Source organism: Hoplias malabaricus, chromosome 2 (genome assembly GCF_029633855.1).
Source record: "Hoplias malabaricus isolate fHopMal1 chromosome 2, fHopMal1.hap1, whole genome shotgun sequence".
Classification (NCBI taxonomy): domain Eukaryota; kingdom Metazoa; phylum Chordata; class Actinopteri; order Characiformes; family Erythrinidae; genus Hoplias; species Hoplias malabaricus.
In genome coordinates, this window is record NC_089801.1 from 63,612,691 (window position 1) to 63,630,894 (window position 18,204).

Here is an 18,204-nt window from a genome sequence, read left to right on the forward strand (position 1 = left end):
TAGAGCTTGGCTCCGTTTCTTCCCTCGCCTTTCCCGCTCCTGCGCACCGCCGCAAGGCCTCAATCTCCGGCTCCGTTCCCGTTTTTTAGCTCACGTTCCCGGGCAGAAATGTCGGAGTACAACGCGGTGCCTCCGCCTGGAGCCGCGGGGATCAAGAAGGACGCCTTTGCGGACGCGGTGCAGCGAGCCCGGCAGGTGAGGTACCTCTCAGCGGCCTCGAAACGGAGAGAGACCCGTTGTTAGCTTGCTTCGTGCGGGAACTTTTCTGTTCCACCTTAAATGGTGCAGCGCTTTCATTCTGGCGCGCCTCGTCAGTTAAGGTGAAACAGAAAAACCGAACAGGGAACGCGCTAAGACCACGGCAGGGCGTATTTTAACGCTGGAGGCGCCTATTTATCACGAGCTATAGAGCATGTAGCTGTTTACACCCCCCCCCATAAATGGCCTATTTAAGGTGGAACTGTAATCTTTATCTTACAGTGAACCGGCTCGCATGTTTAATGATGAAAGTGGCAGGGCTCTATGGTTTCTGTGAGTTTAAGGTGTTTAAGCTGTGTGGGAGCTTTTACATCGTTATTCGTCTGTTTCTGTGATGTTTATTGTTTGATCTCAGGCGCCAGAAGGCATCTGCTGCACTGGTTAAGGTGGAATATATAGAGCCGTTTAAGAAGTCAACAGCAGCTTCGCTGAGCTGGTCGTCGTTTTTTTCATGCATTTATTTTTTAAAGATTGAACAAACTAATGTTTGAGAACTTAAATATAAGCCAGTTGTCTGTGAATTTACTCTCGTTTTTAAGTAATTCAAGACGTATTTTTGCTGATAAAAATGATTAAATAAGTATCATATCCATCCCATTGTTTACCCGTGGTGTGCTACTCGGCTATTTGCACGTTTCTCGTTAGAATTCACAATTCCACCTTAACTATCGCGGCTGTTACAATGCTGCAGCTGCACCACTTAAGGTGGAACGGAGAGTTGGAATAAGAAATGAAGTCCAGACTCGTTTAGCTTCAGTGTCTTGGATCTTTGTAGAAGTTCTGATTGAAAATGCTCAGTTTAAGCCCCCGGGTATAATTTTAAATGTTTTGCTGCTATTTAAAGCCGCTTTGATGATTACAGAAAACAGTAATTAAGTTTAATATTGTCTCTATTGTCTACCGTTAGCAGTGCTACGCTCCTTAGCTACGGTTGCTAGGGGTCGTTAGCTGAGGAGCTAAAGCCTTGTGGCAAGCGAACTTACCGACTCTAGAGGTGTTTCTTTCTATTTAATCGCTATTTAATTGATTTTTAAATCCACTTCAAGAATTCACAGTTAAGCTTTTAATATAAACAGAGCATTGTATATACGTAATCAATTTAAGTTCAGAGAAAGGAAAGTCTAAATAAATGAACGAGGGGGAAATGTAGTGTTTTGTTTTGTTAACTAAAAAAAAAAAAAAAAAAAAAATAAGTGTACACGTCCACTTTTTCCCCCCACAGATATAGGACGTATTCATTTGTTTTCTGAAATTAACATAAATTAAATCTACCACAACTTCTGCACAATCCTTGTCTTTCCCCCTGGATGATGAATGGAAATAAACGGGCATTGTGCATTTAAAATGTGCAGAAGTGTGTTCTTTATGTGGAACAGTGTGTTCTATGTAGATGTTTTAAAAGAAACATGACTGATATCTAAAATGTTCTCCCACAACTCCAAATAGCATCCCTCTAATTGCGGATGTTAATTTTTCTGGCCAGTCCGTGATGTAGACAAAACCTCAGCCCCAGCTGAAGTATCTAAATGTTTCCAATTTTTAATTTCGCTGCTACATTTTTTTTTTATCCAGGATTTTCTCACTGAAAAGAAAGATGGTTTTTAACGGGAGTTTTAGGGCTGAGGAAATGAAGAAGACATAACTAGCTGTTCTAGTGCAGACATACAACAACATAAAAACCGTGATTAAGGTTAAAACAATTCACATGCACTTTCCACAATTCACTGCTCAAATATCTGAAGAACTTCAAACATCCAGAACTTTAAGTCTTAGAACTTAAGTCTTGGTGCAGCGCATGTTTGTTATTTTGAGTTCAGTTTGATAATTCTCAGGTTTTTAACTCTCTTCTCGGGTCACTGTGTGAGAAGTGTGCTGTGTTCTTCCTGTGTCTGTGTGGGTTTCCTCCCACAGTCCAAACACGCACATTGCTAGGATTGGCTGAGCAAAACGGTCCATAGATGTCTGTGGTTTTTTTTTTATTTATGTATTAATTTTTTGTGTGTGTTGTCTTGTGATTGACTGGTGATTTGTGTTGCATTTGTCCCAAAGATTTCACTTGGACTCTGGATAAGCAGAACCGGATGAAGCCGTTATATAAAAAAAAAAAAAAAAACCTAAAAAAACGAACGAATAAATGAATGAATTCCCAGGTCATTTCTGGGTATGCGCTTTTTACTTAATCGGAAGTATGCACTTTGTTTAGGAATATATTGTACATGACCTTCACCGAGTGCTTTTCCGATAGACGGATCTGGGTACTTTGTGAGCTGCAGCAAAGAAACTCCTGATCTGTAAATATCAAAAAAAGTGTTTTGCTGCAACTTTTATTTATTAGATTTATATAAAGTAGATCCCTGCCACACATTCAGGGTTCATTTCTTGCTTGTTGTGGGTTCATGGGGTTAAAAGCCACCAAACGGTGCATACTGGATGTCGCCGATGTTCCTGTTTTTGCCCCCTCTAAAGCAAGTGATTTTAAAATGTAGTTTCCACATAAAAGCAGATCTCCAGCTTCCTGACCTTGTTGGCTTTCGTTCTCAGATGTTGGTGTCAGTTTGGGGTCTGAGTGACTCAGTGCCTACAACATCACCAACTTTTACAAGACTTTTCGTAATGTCCTGTGTTTTTTTTTTTTAATTTTTTTTTTTATTTATTTATTTTTTTTTTAAATCTGGATTTGGCACACATTTCTCATTACCCAAGTTGAACCACAGTGAGTGCCTCAGAGTGCAGCAGTTCATTAGCACTTTGTTGTTCCAATCAAGATGTTTAGAAACATGAGAAAGGCCACGTTTCAGATTTTATGCCAGGACACAGTTGGGTATGTAGCAGGCTTAAAGAGAAGTACTCTGTGGGTTTGTTGTAGAGAAACTGAACAACGTTGGTTTACTAAGTTTGTGATGTGAAAGTAGGGTTTCTAACCTGACCTAACAAATTGGAGGTGTGGTAGGTGATCTTCGTATTGAACCGAGGGTTATTCCTCAAAGCTGGATTTCTCAGTTAACCTGATAACTAGAGCCCAAAGTCAAGTGTAACCCGTAGGTAAAGAGGTAATGCACGTTCCTACAGGGCAGTTCACAATTGGGCTTTATCTGACTTGCTCTGAAATGCTGCTTTGTGGAACACCTCCAGATGTCAGTTTACAACAAGTTTGTTGTTTTCCAAACTATTGAAAAACATCTGTATTGAGATTTTATATTCATTCTTGGTAACTCCAAAGTTTTCCTGATTCCTGCATGTATTTCACAGAAGTCCCTACAGCAGAGGAAAACAAAACTTTCCTCAGGAGACCCACAAACTAAAAATATGCTATTTTAAATATGCAATATTGTAGCGCATGTATAAAATTATCAGGTCAAATCCCATAGCTTCTTGCCAAAGCCTAGGCTTGGACCAAGGTTGGAAATGTCCTTAGAAGGACTGTCCTATGGACGGTCTAAGGAGGCTGTCTTGTGACATCACGGGAAAGGTCTTATCTGCCTTTAAGCACTAACATGACTAAGGTGAAATAAGTCATTTACTTATTGATATTATATAATAATATAAACTACAATACTGTTTGAGACACTCAACCTATAAACACACAAGCATCATCTTTAAACCTTTACGTTTCAACTGGGATGAAAAATAACATACTGTAGAAATGCAGCTGAGCTCGGCCGCAGCCTAGGCTTTGGAACGCAGCTCATATGTCTAGGGTTTTGTGTGTTATCAGTTGTTTCAAAATACTTAGTACAAGTTCATGACAATAAGAGCTTATTTTTTGCTCAGATAAAGACGACACTCACTCCTGCTCTGTGGGATTTCTCTAATCATGCCCCACCCCCGTCCTAGAGTATGTACATTAATTTAATTTAAAAAGCAAACAAATGTTTAAAAAAAAAAAAAAAAAGATTTTTTTGTGAAGAATCAACAACAAGTGGGACACAATTGTGAAGTGGAATGAAATTTATTGGATCTCTCAAACTTTTTTAACAAATAAAAAAACTGAAAAGTGGGGCATGAAATATTATTCGGCCCCCTTGTGTTAATACTTTGTAGTGCCACCTTTTGCTGCAATTATAGCTGCAAGTCGCTTAGGGTATGTCTCTCTGTTTTGCACATTGAGAGACTGAAATTCTTGCCCGTTATTTCTTGCAAAACAGCTCGAGCTCAGTGAGGTTGGATAGAGAACGTTTGTGAACAGCAGTCTTCAGCTCTTTCCACAGATTCTCGATTGGATTCAGGTCTGCACTTTGACTTGGCCATTCCAACACCTGGATACCTTTATTTGTGAGCCAATCCATTGTAGATTTGGCTTTGTTTTGGATCATTGTCTCGTTGGAAGATAAATCTCCATCCCAGTCTCGGGTCTCTTGCAGACTCCAACAGGTTTTCTTCCAGAATGGTCCTGTATTTGGCCCCATCCATCTTCCCATCAATTTTGACCATCTTCCCTGTCCCTGCTGATGAAAAGCAGGCCCAAACCATGATGCTGCCACCACCATGTTTGACAGTAGGGATGGTGTGTTCAGGGTGATGAGCTGTGTTGCTTTTACGCCAAACATATTGTTTTGCATTATGGCCAAACAGTTCGATTTTGGTTTCATCTGACCAGAGCACCTTCTTCCACATGTTTGGTGTGTCTTCCAGGTGGCTTGTGGCAAACATTAAACGAGACTTTTTATGGATATCTTTGAGAAATGGCTTTCTTCTTGCCACTCTTCCATAAAGGCCAGATTTGTGCAGTGTATGACTGATTGTTGTCCTATGGACAGAATCTCCCTCCTCAGCTGTAGATCTCTGCAGTTCATCCAGAGTGATCATGGGCCTCTTGTCTGCATCTCTGATCAGTCTTCTCCTTGTTCGAGATGAAAGTTTAGAGGGACGGCCGGGTCTTGGTAGATTTGCAGTGGTCTGATACTCCCTCCATTTCAATATGATTGCTTGCACAGTGCTCCTTGGGATGTTTAAAGCTTGGGAAATCTTTTTGTATCCAAATCCAGCTTTAAACTTCTCCACAACAGTATCTCGGACCTGCCGTGTGTGTTCCTTGGTCTTCATGATGCTCTCTGTGCTTTGAACAGAACCCTGAGACTATCACAGAGCAGGTGCATTTATACAGAGACTTGATTTCACACAGGTGGATTCTATTTATCATCAGTCATTTGGGACAACATTGGATCATTCAGAGATCCTCACTGAACTTCTGGAGTGAGTTTGCTGCACTGAAAGTAAAGGGGCCGAATAATATTGCACACCCCACTTTTCAGTTTTTTATTTGTTAAGTTTGACACATCCAATAAATTTCATTTTCACAATAAAAAAAAATATATATATATATATCTTTGTTTGAAGCCTGAAATGTGGCAAAAGGTTAACGTTCAAGGGGGCTGAATACTTTCGTGTCTGTGTGTGTGTGTGTGTGTGTATATATATATATATATATATATATATATATATATAATATCTAAAGGCTTTTTAACCCCCGCAGTTGCTCAGCTGGAAGCTAGGATTTTATGGAAGGTTTTTGTTGTTTGTTTATTCAATGCTTCAGTTTAATTTTTTAAAATTTATTTATTTTTCTTTTCATCACCAGATTGCAGCCAAGATCGGTGGAGATGTTTCAGCCCCCCCTATGAGCAATAACGGTGGTGCAGAGAGCTATCCATTCGCAGCACAGAAACGATCTTTGGAGGATGGAGGTATGCACCATTGATGTTCTTTATTGTATCAGATCTTATCTGTTATTTTTGCACAAACGGGCATTAAACCGTGCAGCACTCTGAGGCATGCACTTAACACACACCACAAAAATGGTTTAGTGATAAAATAATGAAAGAGTGACAGCCCTGGGCCCTTATGAGCTGTCTGCTTTTCACTGCATGTGTATTTCCAGTGAGTTTCTCTTCAAAAGTAAAATGTTAATACATAAGTTTTGCCATTTAATTAATGTAAATAAACATCCAATTAACCATAAAATTCTGTTAATGTAATTAAAAACATTTTTAATGCACGTCACAATTTGACAAACAAATGCACAGGTTTTCATTTTAATATTACATGTCCTTTAAAATAATAAATAAAAGAAAATCATGGTCCTGTCATCAGGAGGTTGCTAGTTCTAGATTGGAGGTCCCCATTGAGGCCTTAGCTTCCTGTGGCTGTGGGGTCCTAGAGGGCACAGTTGGCTTCACTTTTTGAGTAGCTGGGTTGGACACACCTTTCCCCAATTTCTCTGCTCATGGCGAGAGCTGGTGCAGGTGTGTCAGCTGATGTGTCAGATCTAGGCAGTTTGTCTTCTGCTCTGACACATTGAGCTATTCAGTGCTGTTGCATTAGCAACGGTTTTTGAATGTGGCTTGGCTTTGTCCTTTTCAGAGAAAGCATGTGTTGGTCTCCACCCTCTGGTAAGGATTATTTGGTCGCTCCTCATCTAGAAAGACTGATATTTGTTCTTGATGTGTTTCTCTGAGAGAGCTGCAAAGTCACAGCATTTTGTTTAAAAATAAAGCCTCAATCTCCACCAACGTCTTTACACAGAAATACAGTTGCATGGATAAAAGCTGTCCATTTTCCTTTATACCTCCCTGTTTTTATAAAGGCAGATATGTAGACACAGGGTTTACTGTGCTGTTTGATTTTTCTGTCCTCAGATCAGCCAGACAGTAAGAGGATGGCCGCTCAGAGCGACAGGGATAACGCTACAGCGCTGTGTGAGTTTTCTTACACAACTTTGTTCTCTCACACCAGTGTATTAGTGTGTAGTTTTGTGTTGGTGTCTGGTTTTGTGTACACACACACACACACACACACACACACAAAATGTGAAATTTGTCTTAGTTCAAGCTGTAGTTGACAATACAACTGTCCAAAAGTGTTAGAATCACTGATGTAAGGGTGGGCAATAGGACATGTTTAATCATGAGCCGCTATGTCACAAATTTAGCATGTCTTCACCCACAACAAAACTTTATTTATTTATTTAGAAATTTTCGTGTTCATTTCTTGAACTGTCCACTTTTATTTAGCATTTTCCAACATTACACCACAAATAGTTAGAATTTCTCTCTAGGATAAATAAATGTAACCGTATATAAATTAGCAACATGAGCAACAAGCTCTTGATATGCGTTTGTGCAGTATTGTGTATTTTTGGTAAGACCGTTTCCATTATACAATAACAGCTGGCGCGTTCTGCAGAGTGTTTATTTATTGGCAGTGTTTATTTAAGAGCAGCAGCCTGATCAATCGCGTCGGATCCAATTAAAAATTTGCGAGCGGAGGAAATTTAATTTGAGGAAAAACCAGATTGGGCAACAAACAGTGCTCTCGCAAACGGGAAAACATTTCCCAGGAGGAAAATACACTTTAAGTGAAGAAAAATCCAACTTGTTCGAGGTCAGTCAAAACAGCACGGCACACCCGCTTGGGTTGCCTTCACATATTGCCAGCAATTCCAGGTCGCCGACACTTTGAGTTATCTCCTCATTAGCGCAGCAACGTGCACAAGGTTTCAAATGTTGGTATTGGGGCCTCTTTAGCGATTATGCGTAAATGAACACTGGGCGAATACCTGATACCAGTATCGGTGTTCATGCACCTCTAACTTTTACCTTAAAATTCCAGCTTTAAAATTGTGATGTTCCCCTGATCTCTAATAAAGAGAATAGTCATTGCAACTCTGGGCTCAGCACTGCAGAAACAGCATGGTGTAACTTTTGTTGGAGGGTAGGAAACCACCTGTTGTGATTGACGCAATACATGTGATGTACTGTCTTTGTGTTCGCCGTGTCTGAACAGTCTGTGTCCATCACACTGAAGTCTGCTATGAAATCTTCAGGCCTGGAACACAGACATTGAAACATGATCAGTCTCACACTCTCTCCCTCACAGTGGCTGATGACTCAGTGATGTTGTATATTTAGACTAATTAAGTAATGCTGTGGGGTGTTTTAATCCACAGCTATCGGGGCTCAGCTGGCTGCTCTGTCTCAGCAGAGGTAAGAATATGTTCTTTTCTGCAAGGGGTGGGGGGGGTGGTTAAGACTAATAAATGTGACCTAAAATAACTGTGTCCATGTTTATGGGATTGTATAATTTTGTAGAGACAAGAACCTAATATTAAAGAGAGACAGAATCAGTTGTTGATAATTTTAAGAACAGGTTTAACCAGATTTAAAACTCCAGTTTTGCAGGTGCCTGATGCTTGTAGGGAAGGGTGTGGAGTTGTTACCTAGTGGGAGTCTGAGGTTGGGGTTGAAAGGGGGACACATCATACGAGTTAAATCACCTCAAACTGAGCTAATTTGTTGTGTAGATATAAGGTAGTAGAGACCATAGTTCTGTTTACGCCTGCAGTGTGACACACAAACACACACATAACATGGGCTCTCTCAGCATAGAAAATATTTTACATCAAGTGTCACGCTCCAGAAAGGCAGGCTGTTCCAGTAATATGTTTTAAATGGGTGGCAATCTGAGGAACCTTCTTAAGACACAGTTTTAAGGGAAGCATCAGACACGTCCTCAGCTGATGAGTAAATAGTGGAGCGTCACATAAAGCCCTGGTGGGGTTTGTGTGTTTTGCGTCACCTGCTGAAATGGACGTGGCTGTGAGCGGGGCTCGGCATCAGCGCTGTGAACTGTCCTCCATATTGGTTCAGCAGTTTCACACCTGAAGTGTGTTGGCATTCTTGCAGCAGCTGTGAAAATGAGTTCTCAGGAGTTTTGTTAGCTGAGCTATTACTGTGAATTAATGTGAAAATACATGGACAAAAACCCAGTGTGAAGGTGGATGTGGTTTAAAATGCTTCCTCTACGTAGACGGTGTAGTAAGACTGCTCACTAGGAATTGAGACACTTTTGGAGGGTATAGACACACTATAGGTGGGTTATGTGCCACAGGGAATGGCTCCTCTGACTAGATGCTCACAGCTCAGAAAAATAAAATCTGGTAGGCTAGCAGGTTATTTAGGTGTTACAGGTTTTTCCTCATCTCTCTGCTGAAAAGGTATGTGTCCTCTTTAAGCGGTTTTATTGACCCTAAATTTCACTGTTCCTCCTTTTTTGTTTTTTCTTTCAGTGTACGTCCATCCTCTGTAACGGAGGAGTACAGAGTGCCTGATGGCATGGTGGGCCTCAGTGAGTACCCTCACATTTCTCCCATAATGCTGTGTGGTGAAGATCCTGTGTGAAGTTCTTGATTTGATAAGAGATGTTATATATCTTAGTCAGACCGTGGTGAAGCTGATGGGAATGTTTAGTCTGTTACACTTGAAAAAAGAAACTTTCTAGCAGTGAGGTAACGGCAAGGCCACATTCATTGGAATTAAATATAACTCTCATACTCAAATAAACTGAAAATAAAAACAGCTCCAGGATCAGATTTATAAACAATAAGCCACCTGGGACTAATACGGTCTCTATCGTAAAAGCTGTTTGATGTATTTGTTCTTGAGGTCATGTTGAATAGTCAGCATTTTTTTTAAGCCGCTCTGATTGGCTGTCTGCTCTCTTGCCGTGCAGTCATTGGTCGCGGGGGAGAACAGATTAATAAGATCCAGCAGGAGTCCGGCTGTAAAGTCCAGATTGCTCCAGGTGAGAGATGAAGATGCAGCAGTTGCATTGAATATAGAAGAATGTTTTTCTTGGTACTGTTATTGATTTGATTGGCTTATTACTATTATTTAGCACGTTTTTCCTTGTTTAGAAGTTGATAGTGGAAAGTGTTTTTTCCTGCTCTCTGCTCCAGGAAGAAGACCCAGTGTTTATGCAAACCTTTTTTAGGCTGGTTAGTTCAATGAAGAACAGGAATTAGCTTTCAACAGCCAAAAAGAGGGAAAATGTAGCCTAGGAACATATTGGGCAAAGTGTTATGGAGAAAAATTGATGCTGAATGGATGTTTCTGAAGTGATGGTGTTTGTATTTGCAGACAGCGGTGGTTTACCTGAAAGAAGCGTCTCTCTAACTGGTTCTGCTGATGCCATTCAGTGAGTGTGAACTACTTTCCTTTTCACACCAAGTTCACTGAATTATTGACCACCTTTGCCCTTCATTTAACCTCTGATCTCTCTCTCTCCCTCTCTCTCTCCACAGAAAAGCCAAGATGCTGTTAGATGACATTGTCTCTCGAGGGCGGGGAACTCCACCCACTGCTTTCCACGAGACCAATGGTAGCGGCCACATGCAGGAGATGATTATCCCAGCAGGAAAAGCCGGCCTTGTTATCGGCAAAGGAGGAGAAACCATTAAACAGCTCCAGGTGAGTGCATGGGGATACTTTCCAGTTTTCATGACTGGGGGTTTCATGTGTTTGGCCCTGGGCAGGATCTTCAGATCTGAAATGTAAACCTAAAGTTTGGTGCATTGTTTCATTGACTAAAGTTATGTCTTTGGTGAAAGAGATTTACACTGTTCTGGGTCTTAATGACAAGTCAGACTACCACAGGCATCAAAGCCTACATGGGGCACATGCACTGAACACGTGGCCTTTATATCACTTGTGCTTATAAATATTGCTCTAAGATTTAAGTTGATTTATTGCATAATATTAATTGTACCTCAATCGTCTGTTACTTTTGTGTGTGTGTGTAGGAGCGAGCTGGAGTAAAGATGATTTTAATTCAGGATGCATCTCAAGGGCCCAACATGGACAAGCCCCTTCGCATCATTGGAGAACCATATAAAGTGCAGGTGTGTTTGTGTGTACGCTTGCTTCAGTAATCCATTTAAGGGCTTGAGACATGCAGAAATATCAAAACATTCATACAGAAGCAGTACACAAACAGCTGCTTGTGGTTAAGTAATGAAATGTATTAATTTATTCCCGACACACTCAGCAAGCGCGGGAGATGGTGCAGGAGATTCTGAGGGAGAGGGATCACCCAGGCTTCGGAGACAGAAATGAGTATGGATCCCGTATGGGAGGAGGAGGAGGTGGAGGAGGAGGAGGAGGGATTGAGGTGTGTCATAATTAATGTGTCATTTAAAGTGGGAACTTTGGTTCTCCCATGTTTCAAATGATTATGTAGAAGGGATGTGAACAAAGGTATTCAGAGGAGTTTAATGTGACTACAACACATCGTGTTATTTACCTTGAGACCAGTGAATATTACAGCGAATGTCTATAAAATAATTATATATTATTAAATAATGTATTAAAATTAACGACTGCTTTAACCAACGTATCTCCCCTGTGTCTCAAGTCCTAAAATGTCTAAAGTCCAAACCCCAACAATGGTTTTTCAGGTGCCCGTTCCACGTCACTCCGTGGGTGTTGTGATTGGCCGAAACGGAGAAATGATCAAGAAGATCCAGAATGATGCTGGAGTCAGGATACAGTTCAAACCTGGTGAGGGTTCTCCTCACATTTCTGTTCTCTTCCACTGTTTTACAGCAGTTGTTCAAATCTGAATATTGGATTCTGATTGAAGACACTTGTTGTACAGTATTTTTCACTTTTTAAAAATGTCCTCATTTGTATTAGACGATGGGAACGGACCTGACAAGATCGCTCACATCATGGGCCCCCCAGACCGCTGTGAGCATGCGGCCAGCATCATCAACGACCTGCTGCAGAGTATCCGCGTCCGAGAGGAGGGCGGAGGGGTGAGTAGTGTATGTGTCTGAGAATGTCGAATCGCGTCTGAAAGCATAGCCATTGTAACCTCTCACCATGAGCTTTTAATCAGATTTCAATCGCTTGCATCACACGTTTGTGTTTGATCTCTTTAGGGACCCCCAGGGCCTCCTGGCACAGGTATGCCCCCGGGTGGGCGTGGCCGAGGCCGCGGTCCAGGTAACTGGGGTCCTCCTGGAGGTGAGATGACCTTCTCTATCCCTGCTCACAAATGCGGCCTGGTGATTGGCCGAGGAGGCGAGAACGTGAAGGCCATCAACCAGCAGACGGGAGCGTTCGTGGAGATCTCACGTCAACCTCCACCCAACGGAGACCCCAATTTCAAACTGTTCACCATCCGGGGGTCACCTCAGCAGATAGACCATGCCAAGCAGCTCATCGAGGACAAGATTGAGGTACAGCTGGGCCTTATTGTTTGTCCTGTTTTTTGTCTTGTGACTAAGTGCCACCTGCCCCAGGAGGGTGAGGAGAGCCTGTGCTTTCTTTAAGAACCATGAAGCTGCCAACTACCACTTTTCCAACAGTCACTAATGTCAGCGCCAATGAATGTAAAGTATCGGAGGGGAATGCAAACTGCCCTGATCTGTCACAACAGCTGACAGACACATGCTTTGTAGCACCATGAGCAGTGATGGAGAGAGGTTGTGCTCTGTAAAACTCCTGGCTGAAGTGTCTTCTAAATTTTAAACTGATCTGGTGATAGGCCCTGAGATGACTGTTGTGTTTTCATTAACTAGCAATGTAGTTGTGACATTCTCTTATCTGTTTCTTTAGGGTCCTCTGTGTCCTGTAGGACCAGGTCCTGGTGGTCCTGGTCCAGCTGGTCCAATGGGACCCTACAATCCAAATCCATATCAGCCTGGACCCCCAGGAGCCCCACCACAGTCAGTGCCTACTCTTAACCTTTTTATTGATATATTTACATTGTTTTAATCACTAATAAAGCCATGGTGTGATTGTTGGATCGCTAAAGTGTGATGATGCTCTTGTGTGCAGTGGAGGTCCTCCAGGTGCTCATCAGTACCCTCCGCAGGGCTGGGGAAACACCTATCAGCAGTGGCAGCCCCCTGCACCCCATGATCCCAGTAAGACAACCCTCTACTCTCAAACACTGAGATGAAGCTGTTTGTATTGAACGTTTTCTTTACCCTGTGACTTCTGTGTCTGTAGGCAAGGCAGCAGCAGACCACAGTGCAGCCTGGGCGGCATATTATGCGCAGTATTACCAACAGCCTGCGGGTGGTGCTGTGCCCGGTCAGACGCCAAGCGGTCAGCCCGCCGCTCCAGCCCCCGCCGACCAGAGCCAGACTGCCCAGAACGCCGGGCAGCCAGACTACACCAAAGCCTGGGAGGAGTACTACAAGAAGATGGGTGAGTGTCTGTGTGAGTGCTGCAAAAGTGAATTACGCTCTGCGAATGTAGGTGCAGCCTATGAGCAAAAAGAACAAGTCTTACCTAGTGTTGAAATGAACCCTGAGCGCACAGCAGTGAGGAGCAGAAGCTCTGTTTTTTAGCCGTTTTTGCTCTGTTCTCGGTTTTACTCAGTGCTCTATTTGTCCATGCCCATTGTCTGTTTTGCTGCATGTAACCTCGTGTTGGCTCTCTCTCATAAACCTGGGTCCAGCATTGTGATTGGACAGACTCAAATGAGGGGGCGTGGCAAAAAAGTGGAGCTTAGAACGGCACACTTTCTCCCATATTTCCAGACAGATGATGTAAAATGGGTGGTCTTTTTTTCCATGTGTTGGTGGGCTTTAGATATTGACATTAATGTGCACATGCACTGTACAAATTATTCTTTCATGCCTGGCCCTTTGTCTTCTTTTTAAAAGAGGAGGATGAGTGGAAATTAAACTCAAAGATGAATGAATAAGAAAATGAAAGTCGATAACTGTTTTTATAGCGACTGTATTTCTTGATTTATTTGTGTGTACAACCTGCGGTGATTTTTATGATATGTATTAAATTGATTATAAATTGTGTGTGCAGCTCAGCAGAGTGGTGGAGCTGCTCCGGCTGCAGGGGGCGCTCCAGCGGCAGCAGCAGGAGCTGCAGGACAAACTGACTACAGCGCTGCATGGGCCGAGTATTACAGACAACACGCTGCTTATTACGGACAAACAGCACAGACACCAGGACAACCCGCAGCAGCACCACAAGGCCAACAGGTATTTGGACACACACACACACACACACACACACACACTATATATTTTATTCTGAGTAATTTGAGTTTTACTATAGACCCATTCATCATGATATTTTCAAACTGTGAACTGCTTCTGTGTTCAGATGATGTAGTAAAATAAAGATGCACAGAATCGTTAAGTGAATCGAGTGCAAATTCAAATCAATGATTCAAGACATTGTTTACAAGCTTGGGCTGCACATGCTCTGACCTCGTGTACACAGTGGCGGGGAAACTCAGATGACACTGGATTATACTTCAGAACGTGTGTTTGTCACTGGACATAGCAGAAAGACACGCACAAACACACCGGAAGCCTTCATAAGAAACTGAATGAATTGCACAAAACGGATTGTTGGGGAAGGGCGTGGACGATGTCAAGATGGCTGCCCTAACTGTAAAGCACTGCAGGAAACCCTGGTGTATATAAACACAGTGCATACACACACACACATGCAGCACAGTGTACATGTACACAGCGTACACACAGGAATATTTCTGTTCTATTGTGATTACACAATGTAAAAGCCAACTGGTGTAAAATAATAATAGTAATCTTTGTTTATATATCACTCTTTGTGCTTGGTTTGATGTTGTGGTTCATTCTGATGCTGAGTTTTCTGTTTACAGGCGCAGTGAAGTGAAACCAGACGAGCCCTCTGCTCACTGGTCTCCCCCTGACTCCTCCACGACCTCCGCTTCTCCTGCCGTTTTCTTTTATTTCCTCCACATTTCTTCATGGTCAGCTTCTCATCTTCATCCTTCAGGCGATGAAATGAACAAAGCCTTTTTAATTTTTTTATTTTTTTTCCTCCTCCTTCCCCCTTTGCTCTCCCTCCTTTTTCTGTCGAAATGGACTAAAGCCCAGCGTAGAAGAGTCCTTCACCACCTCCTCCTCCTCTTCACCGCTTCATCGTCTCCTCAGTGTGGTTCTGAATCCGTGTCCAGGGAAACTAAAGGGAACGTGTCGCGTCTTCACTGGCTAACCTCCATCCTGCAAAATGGACTTGCACTTCCGGTCTGAGTTTTGTTTTTGTTTTTTTTTGTTTTTTAATAAAATATTTAGAAAGAAAGCGAAAAAAGATACGGTCTTTACATTCAGGTGTTATTACTGCGATTAAAACATGTCGAGCAACTGTGTAAAAAATTTTTAGTTTTAGTCCCCTCCCCTTTTTTAGACTTTTATTTTGTTTTTAAAAATGAGTGCTCTAGTTGAGTTTGAAACATTCCCAGTGTCTTCATTTTGAGCTTTTGTTAAGATCTGTGACTGCCTGCATGTGTGTGTGTGTGTGTGTGAGAGAGAACAAATGTGTGTATGAGAGAGTGACCCTTTTGTAACCTCATTCATTTCCTAGTCATTCTTTCTCCCCCTCTTTTTAAGTTCAGAAAGCCCTAATGTTGTATAAATATATATTGAACGCTTGGGTTTTCTTTTCTTTTTTTACTGCTCATTTTTAAAACCTTCACAATAAAAGATATGCAGACTGTTTTTGTCTCTGAACACTTTGCTACTGAGTCAGCAAAGTGCAAACTACTACTTAGTTTATAGGAGCTCATGATGTGGAGTATAATTACCATAATGTGATTACAGCATTTCACTAAAACTCATCAGGTGCAAACAACCCTGTGTAACGTTTGGTTTTCTTTCTGTAACGTTTCAATAAAATCCAAAAGTGATTAAAGGTGTAGTTCATCTTTTTGTCCAAAAGGGGAGAAGTGGCACTAGTGAACAATTTCTAAATCCACGGATGAAACCAGTGTTGTGGAAAAGCAAGGATTTCATTCTTAGTTTTAATTAATTTATTTATTATTCCTAATGTACTTAAGGCAGAGTTTTTTTAAAAAAAATTACATGTATTAGACTAGGCCTGTAGATGACAAAATATATCATTTACATGTATTTCTTACGTACAGTACATGTGTTTTTCGTGTCCAAGTGATTTCCGAGTGAAATTTACTTACACTAAATCACAGTTTAGGAATTACTCTATTAAAGAAACTGGTAGGATATCACATGTAGTTCCAGCTGAAAAACATTATAGAATGACTGTTTAATGCAAAGGGTGGGTTGTTAACAGTAACAGGGAGGGTTTAAAAGTCCAAATACTCGTTAAATAAATTTAAAAATATATTTCCTCCACTTCGCGGACATTCGTTTTTCGCGGGTGGTCTTGGAATTAGGGTGACCAAACGTTCTCTTTTACCCGGACATGTCCTCTATTTTAGACTTCACAAATGTCCGGGATTTTGTTTTTCTAGAGCTTACATAGAACTTCGAGAAGCGTTTCGTTCACAAACTAGTCCCGCCCTCCCCCTGCTCCGATTGGTTCGCTTGAGTGAGAAGGGGGCGTGGTGAAGTAGCCTAAAATCTTCTGAATGGACGTCTGACTGTAGCGCTACAGTTATTGGTCGATAACCTTCTCTGTAAACATTTAATTGGTCAGTCTGCACGTCAGTAGTCGTTCACCGTCCACACCCCCTCCTCCCCGAGACGTGTCCTCTTTTTCACCATCTCAGGTCTGGTCACCCTATTGGAACGTACCCCCCCGCGAAAAACGAGGGCTTTGTTTTCATTTGCAGTTTATTGAGACTGAGACGGGGCCAGGAGTGAAAACTGCCTCCGACCTCACTCTGTTCACCCTCTTCTTAGAATCAAAACTCAAACTCAGTGTTAAAGTTCAAAACCTCTTTATTCAAATCAGTTCTTAATCTTTACAGCAGCAGTCATCTCGTAAAAATAAAACAGACTGCCGTCACTAAACAAAAGCAGAAGGGTCACAGAGGACAAGCAAGTGGGGCAACAGTCTTCTGGGTTTTATTCGCATCTTGAACAAGTGAGAAGTATTTACAGAACAAATGCAAGGGGTGGTTTTACGGACAGGGATTAAGCCTAGTCCTGGCTGAGGTCTAGTTATTGAGGTCAGTAATATTATGATGATGATGTTGGATTTAAACCTGTGTCTAATCCTTCCTTCTACAAAATACACCTCTGAAGTTCAGAAGCCCTTGAAGGGTAAACAAAAAAGTGCATTCCTGAGTCCAAGTTTCACAATTCAGCCGGTTTAACACCAAATGAGCTGATTTTTTTTATAGCAACACTTGTACAATTTTAGCTTTCACAAAACATCATAAAGGAGCTAAGTACTAAAAATTAGCATGCAATAGACTGCTACTGTAGAGGCATGAGCAAGTTAGCCATCATGCAGCCACAGGTGAGCTAAGTTGTTCAGCTGTTCTTTATTAAAACATGTTTCACCGTTTGTTTCTCATGCAATTTTTCTTTAGGCTACTGAATGAAAATTAAGATTTTTGTGGCTAAAATTATTCAAGTATTAGTAGAAATTTTTTCAACTGTTTTGTTGTGTTATACAAACAGAAAAAAATCTCAGGAACAACTTTTTTTTTTAATCTTACCCTTCCAGGCTTCAGTATCTTTATGTAGCGGGTGACCTGACCAAAACAGAGCTCCTGGTCTAAGCTTCTTCTCACTGAGACAAGTCTATTCGATGTGTACAGTTTAAACTCCTGCACAAATATCACAGCCCTAAAAGCCTTTACACCCTGTGAAACCTCCTCAGACCCTGAGTTCTGATGTGGGCTTGAGGCCGTATACAGTATGAGTACAGACTCAACAGTTCAAGGAACACAAGATAATTTCTGCAGAAATGGAACTATGTAACTTTTTGAGGAGGGCAGGAAACAAATGTTACCTACACTCTCAGAAAAAAGGTAGGGTAGAGGTACACTATTGTCACTACAGTAACAAACAGTGTAATGTGCCTTTAAAGGAACAAAATTGGTATTAAAATCCATTTACGTTAAAATAACACAAAATAAGACCTGGAGTTGAAGCGGGGCGTATGAAATGAACACAATTAAAAATCGTAATAGTTAGGGTTATGTTCCCTAATTAAAGGTATTGAACATGTACCATTTAGGGCACCACCACAGTGACGGTTTTTCTGACAGTGTAGCGCTGCTTTAAACGGACATCATTTGGCATAATTTAAGGTTAGTCAACTGGTTATGCAGAGTCAAGTATTCAAAGCCCCTTTCAGATATGCGCAGTAATATCTGAGTCTGTTTACCATGCCGTTACCATACCATCTGACTGTGTTTGGTTCAGTTTGACTCTGA

The 18,204-nt window shown here is 41.6% G+C and overlaps 1 protein-coding gene across 2 annotated transcripts; it reads left to right on the top strand.

The window, feature by feature from the left end:
• khsrp (KH-type splicing regulatory protein) lies at window positions 1-14,840 on the top strand. 2 transcript variants are annotated; one of them, XM_066661165.1, is made up of 18 exons: window positions 1-195; window positions 5,837-5,942; window positions 6,894-6,953; window positions 8,204-8,240; window positions 9,323-9,381; window positions 9,766-9,837; window positions 10,173-10,230; window positions 10,337-10,502; window positions 10,835-10,933; window positions 11,080-11,202; window positions 11,489-11,591; window positions 11,727-11,857; window positions 11,975-12,274; window positions 12,654-12,763; window positions 12,876-12,964; window positions 13,050-13,250; window positions 13,869-14,047; window positions 14,698-14,840. In XM_066661165.1, exons 1-18 carry the CDS (start codon window positions 109-111, stop codon window positions 14,704-14,706), a joined length of 1,989 nt encoding a protein of 662 aa, XP_066517262.1. In that variant the 5' UTR covers window positions 1-108; the 3' UTR covers window positions 14,707-14,840. The 2 variants fall into 2 exon arrangements, with proteins under 2 accessions (XP_066517262.1, XP_066517263.1); XM_066661166.1 differs by having other exon boundaries at window positions 4-195; window positions 11,727-11,848.
• Window positions 14,841-18,204: the final 3,364 nt, after the last annotated feature.

What these genes read in the sequence shown, in the direction of transcription:
- khsrp (XM_066661165.1), top strand. Translation starts at nt 109, where the DNA reads ATGTCGGAGTACAACGCGGTGCCTCCGCCTGGAGCCGCGGGGATCAAG. An exon ending in AAACCATTAAACAGCTCCAG is followed by an intron (nt 10,503 to 10,834) that starts GTGAGTGCATGG and finishes GTGTGTGTGTAG; the next exon opens with GAGCGAGCTGGAGTAAAGAT. An exon ending in CAGGATACAGTTCAAACCTG is followed by an intron (nt 11,592 to 11,726) that starts GTGAGGGTTCTC and finishes CATTTGTATTAG; the next exon opens with ACGATGGGAACGGACCTGAC.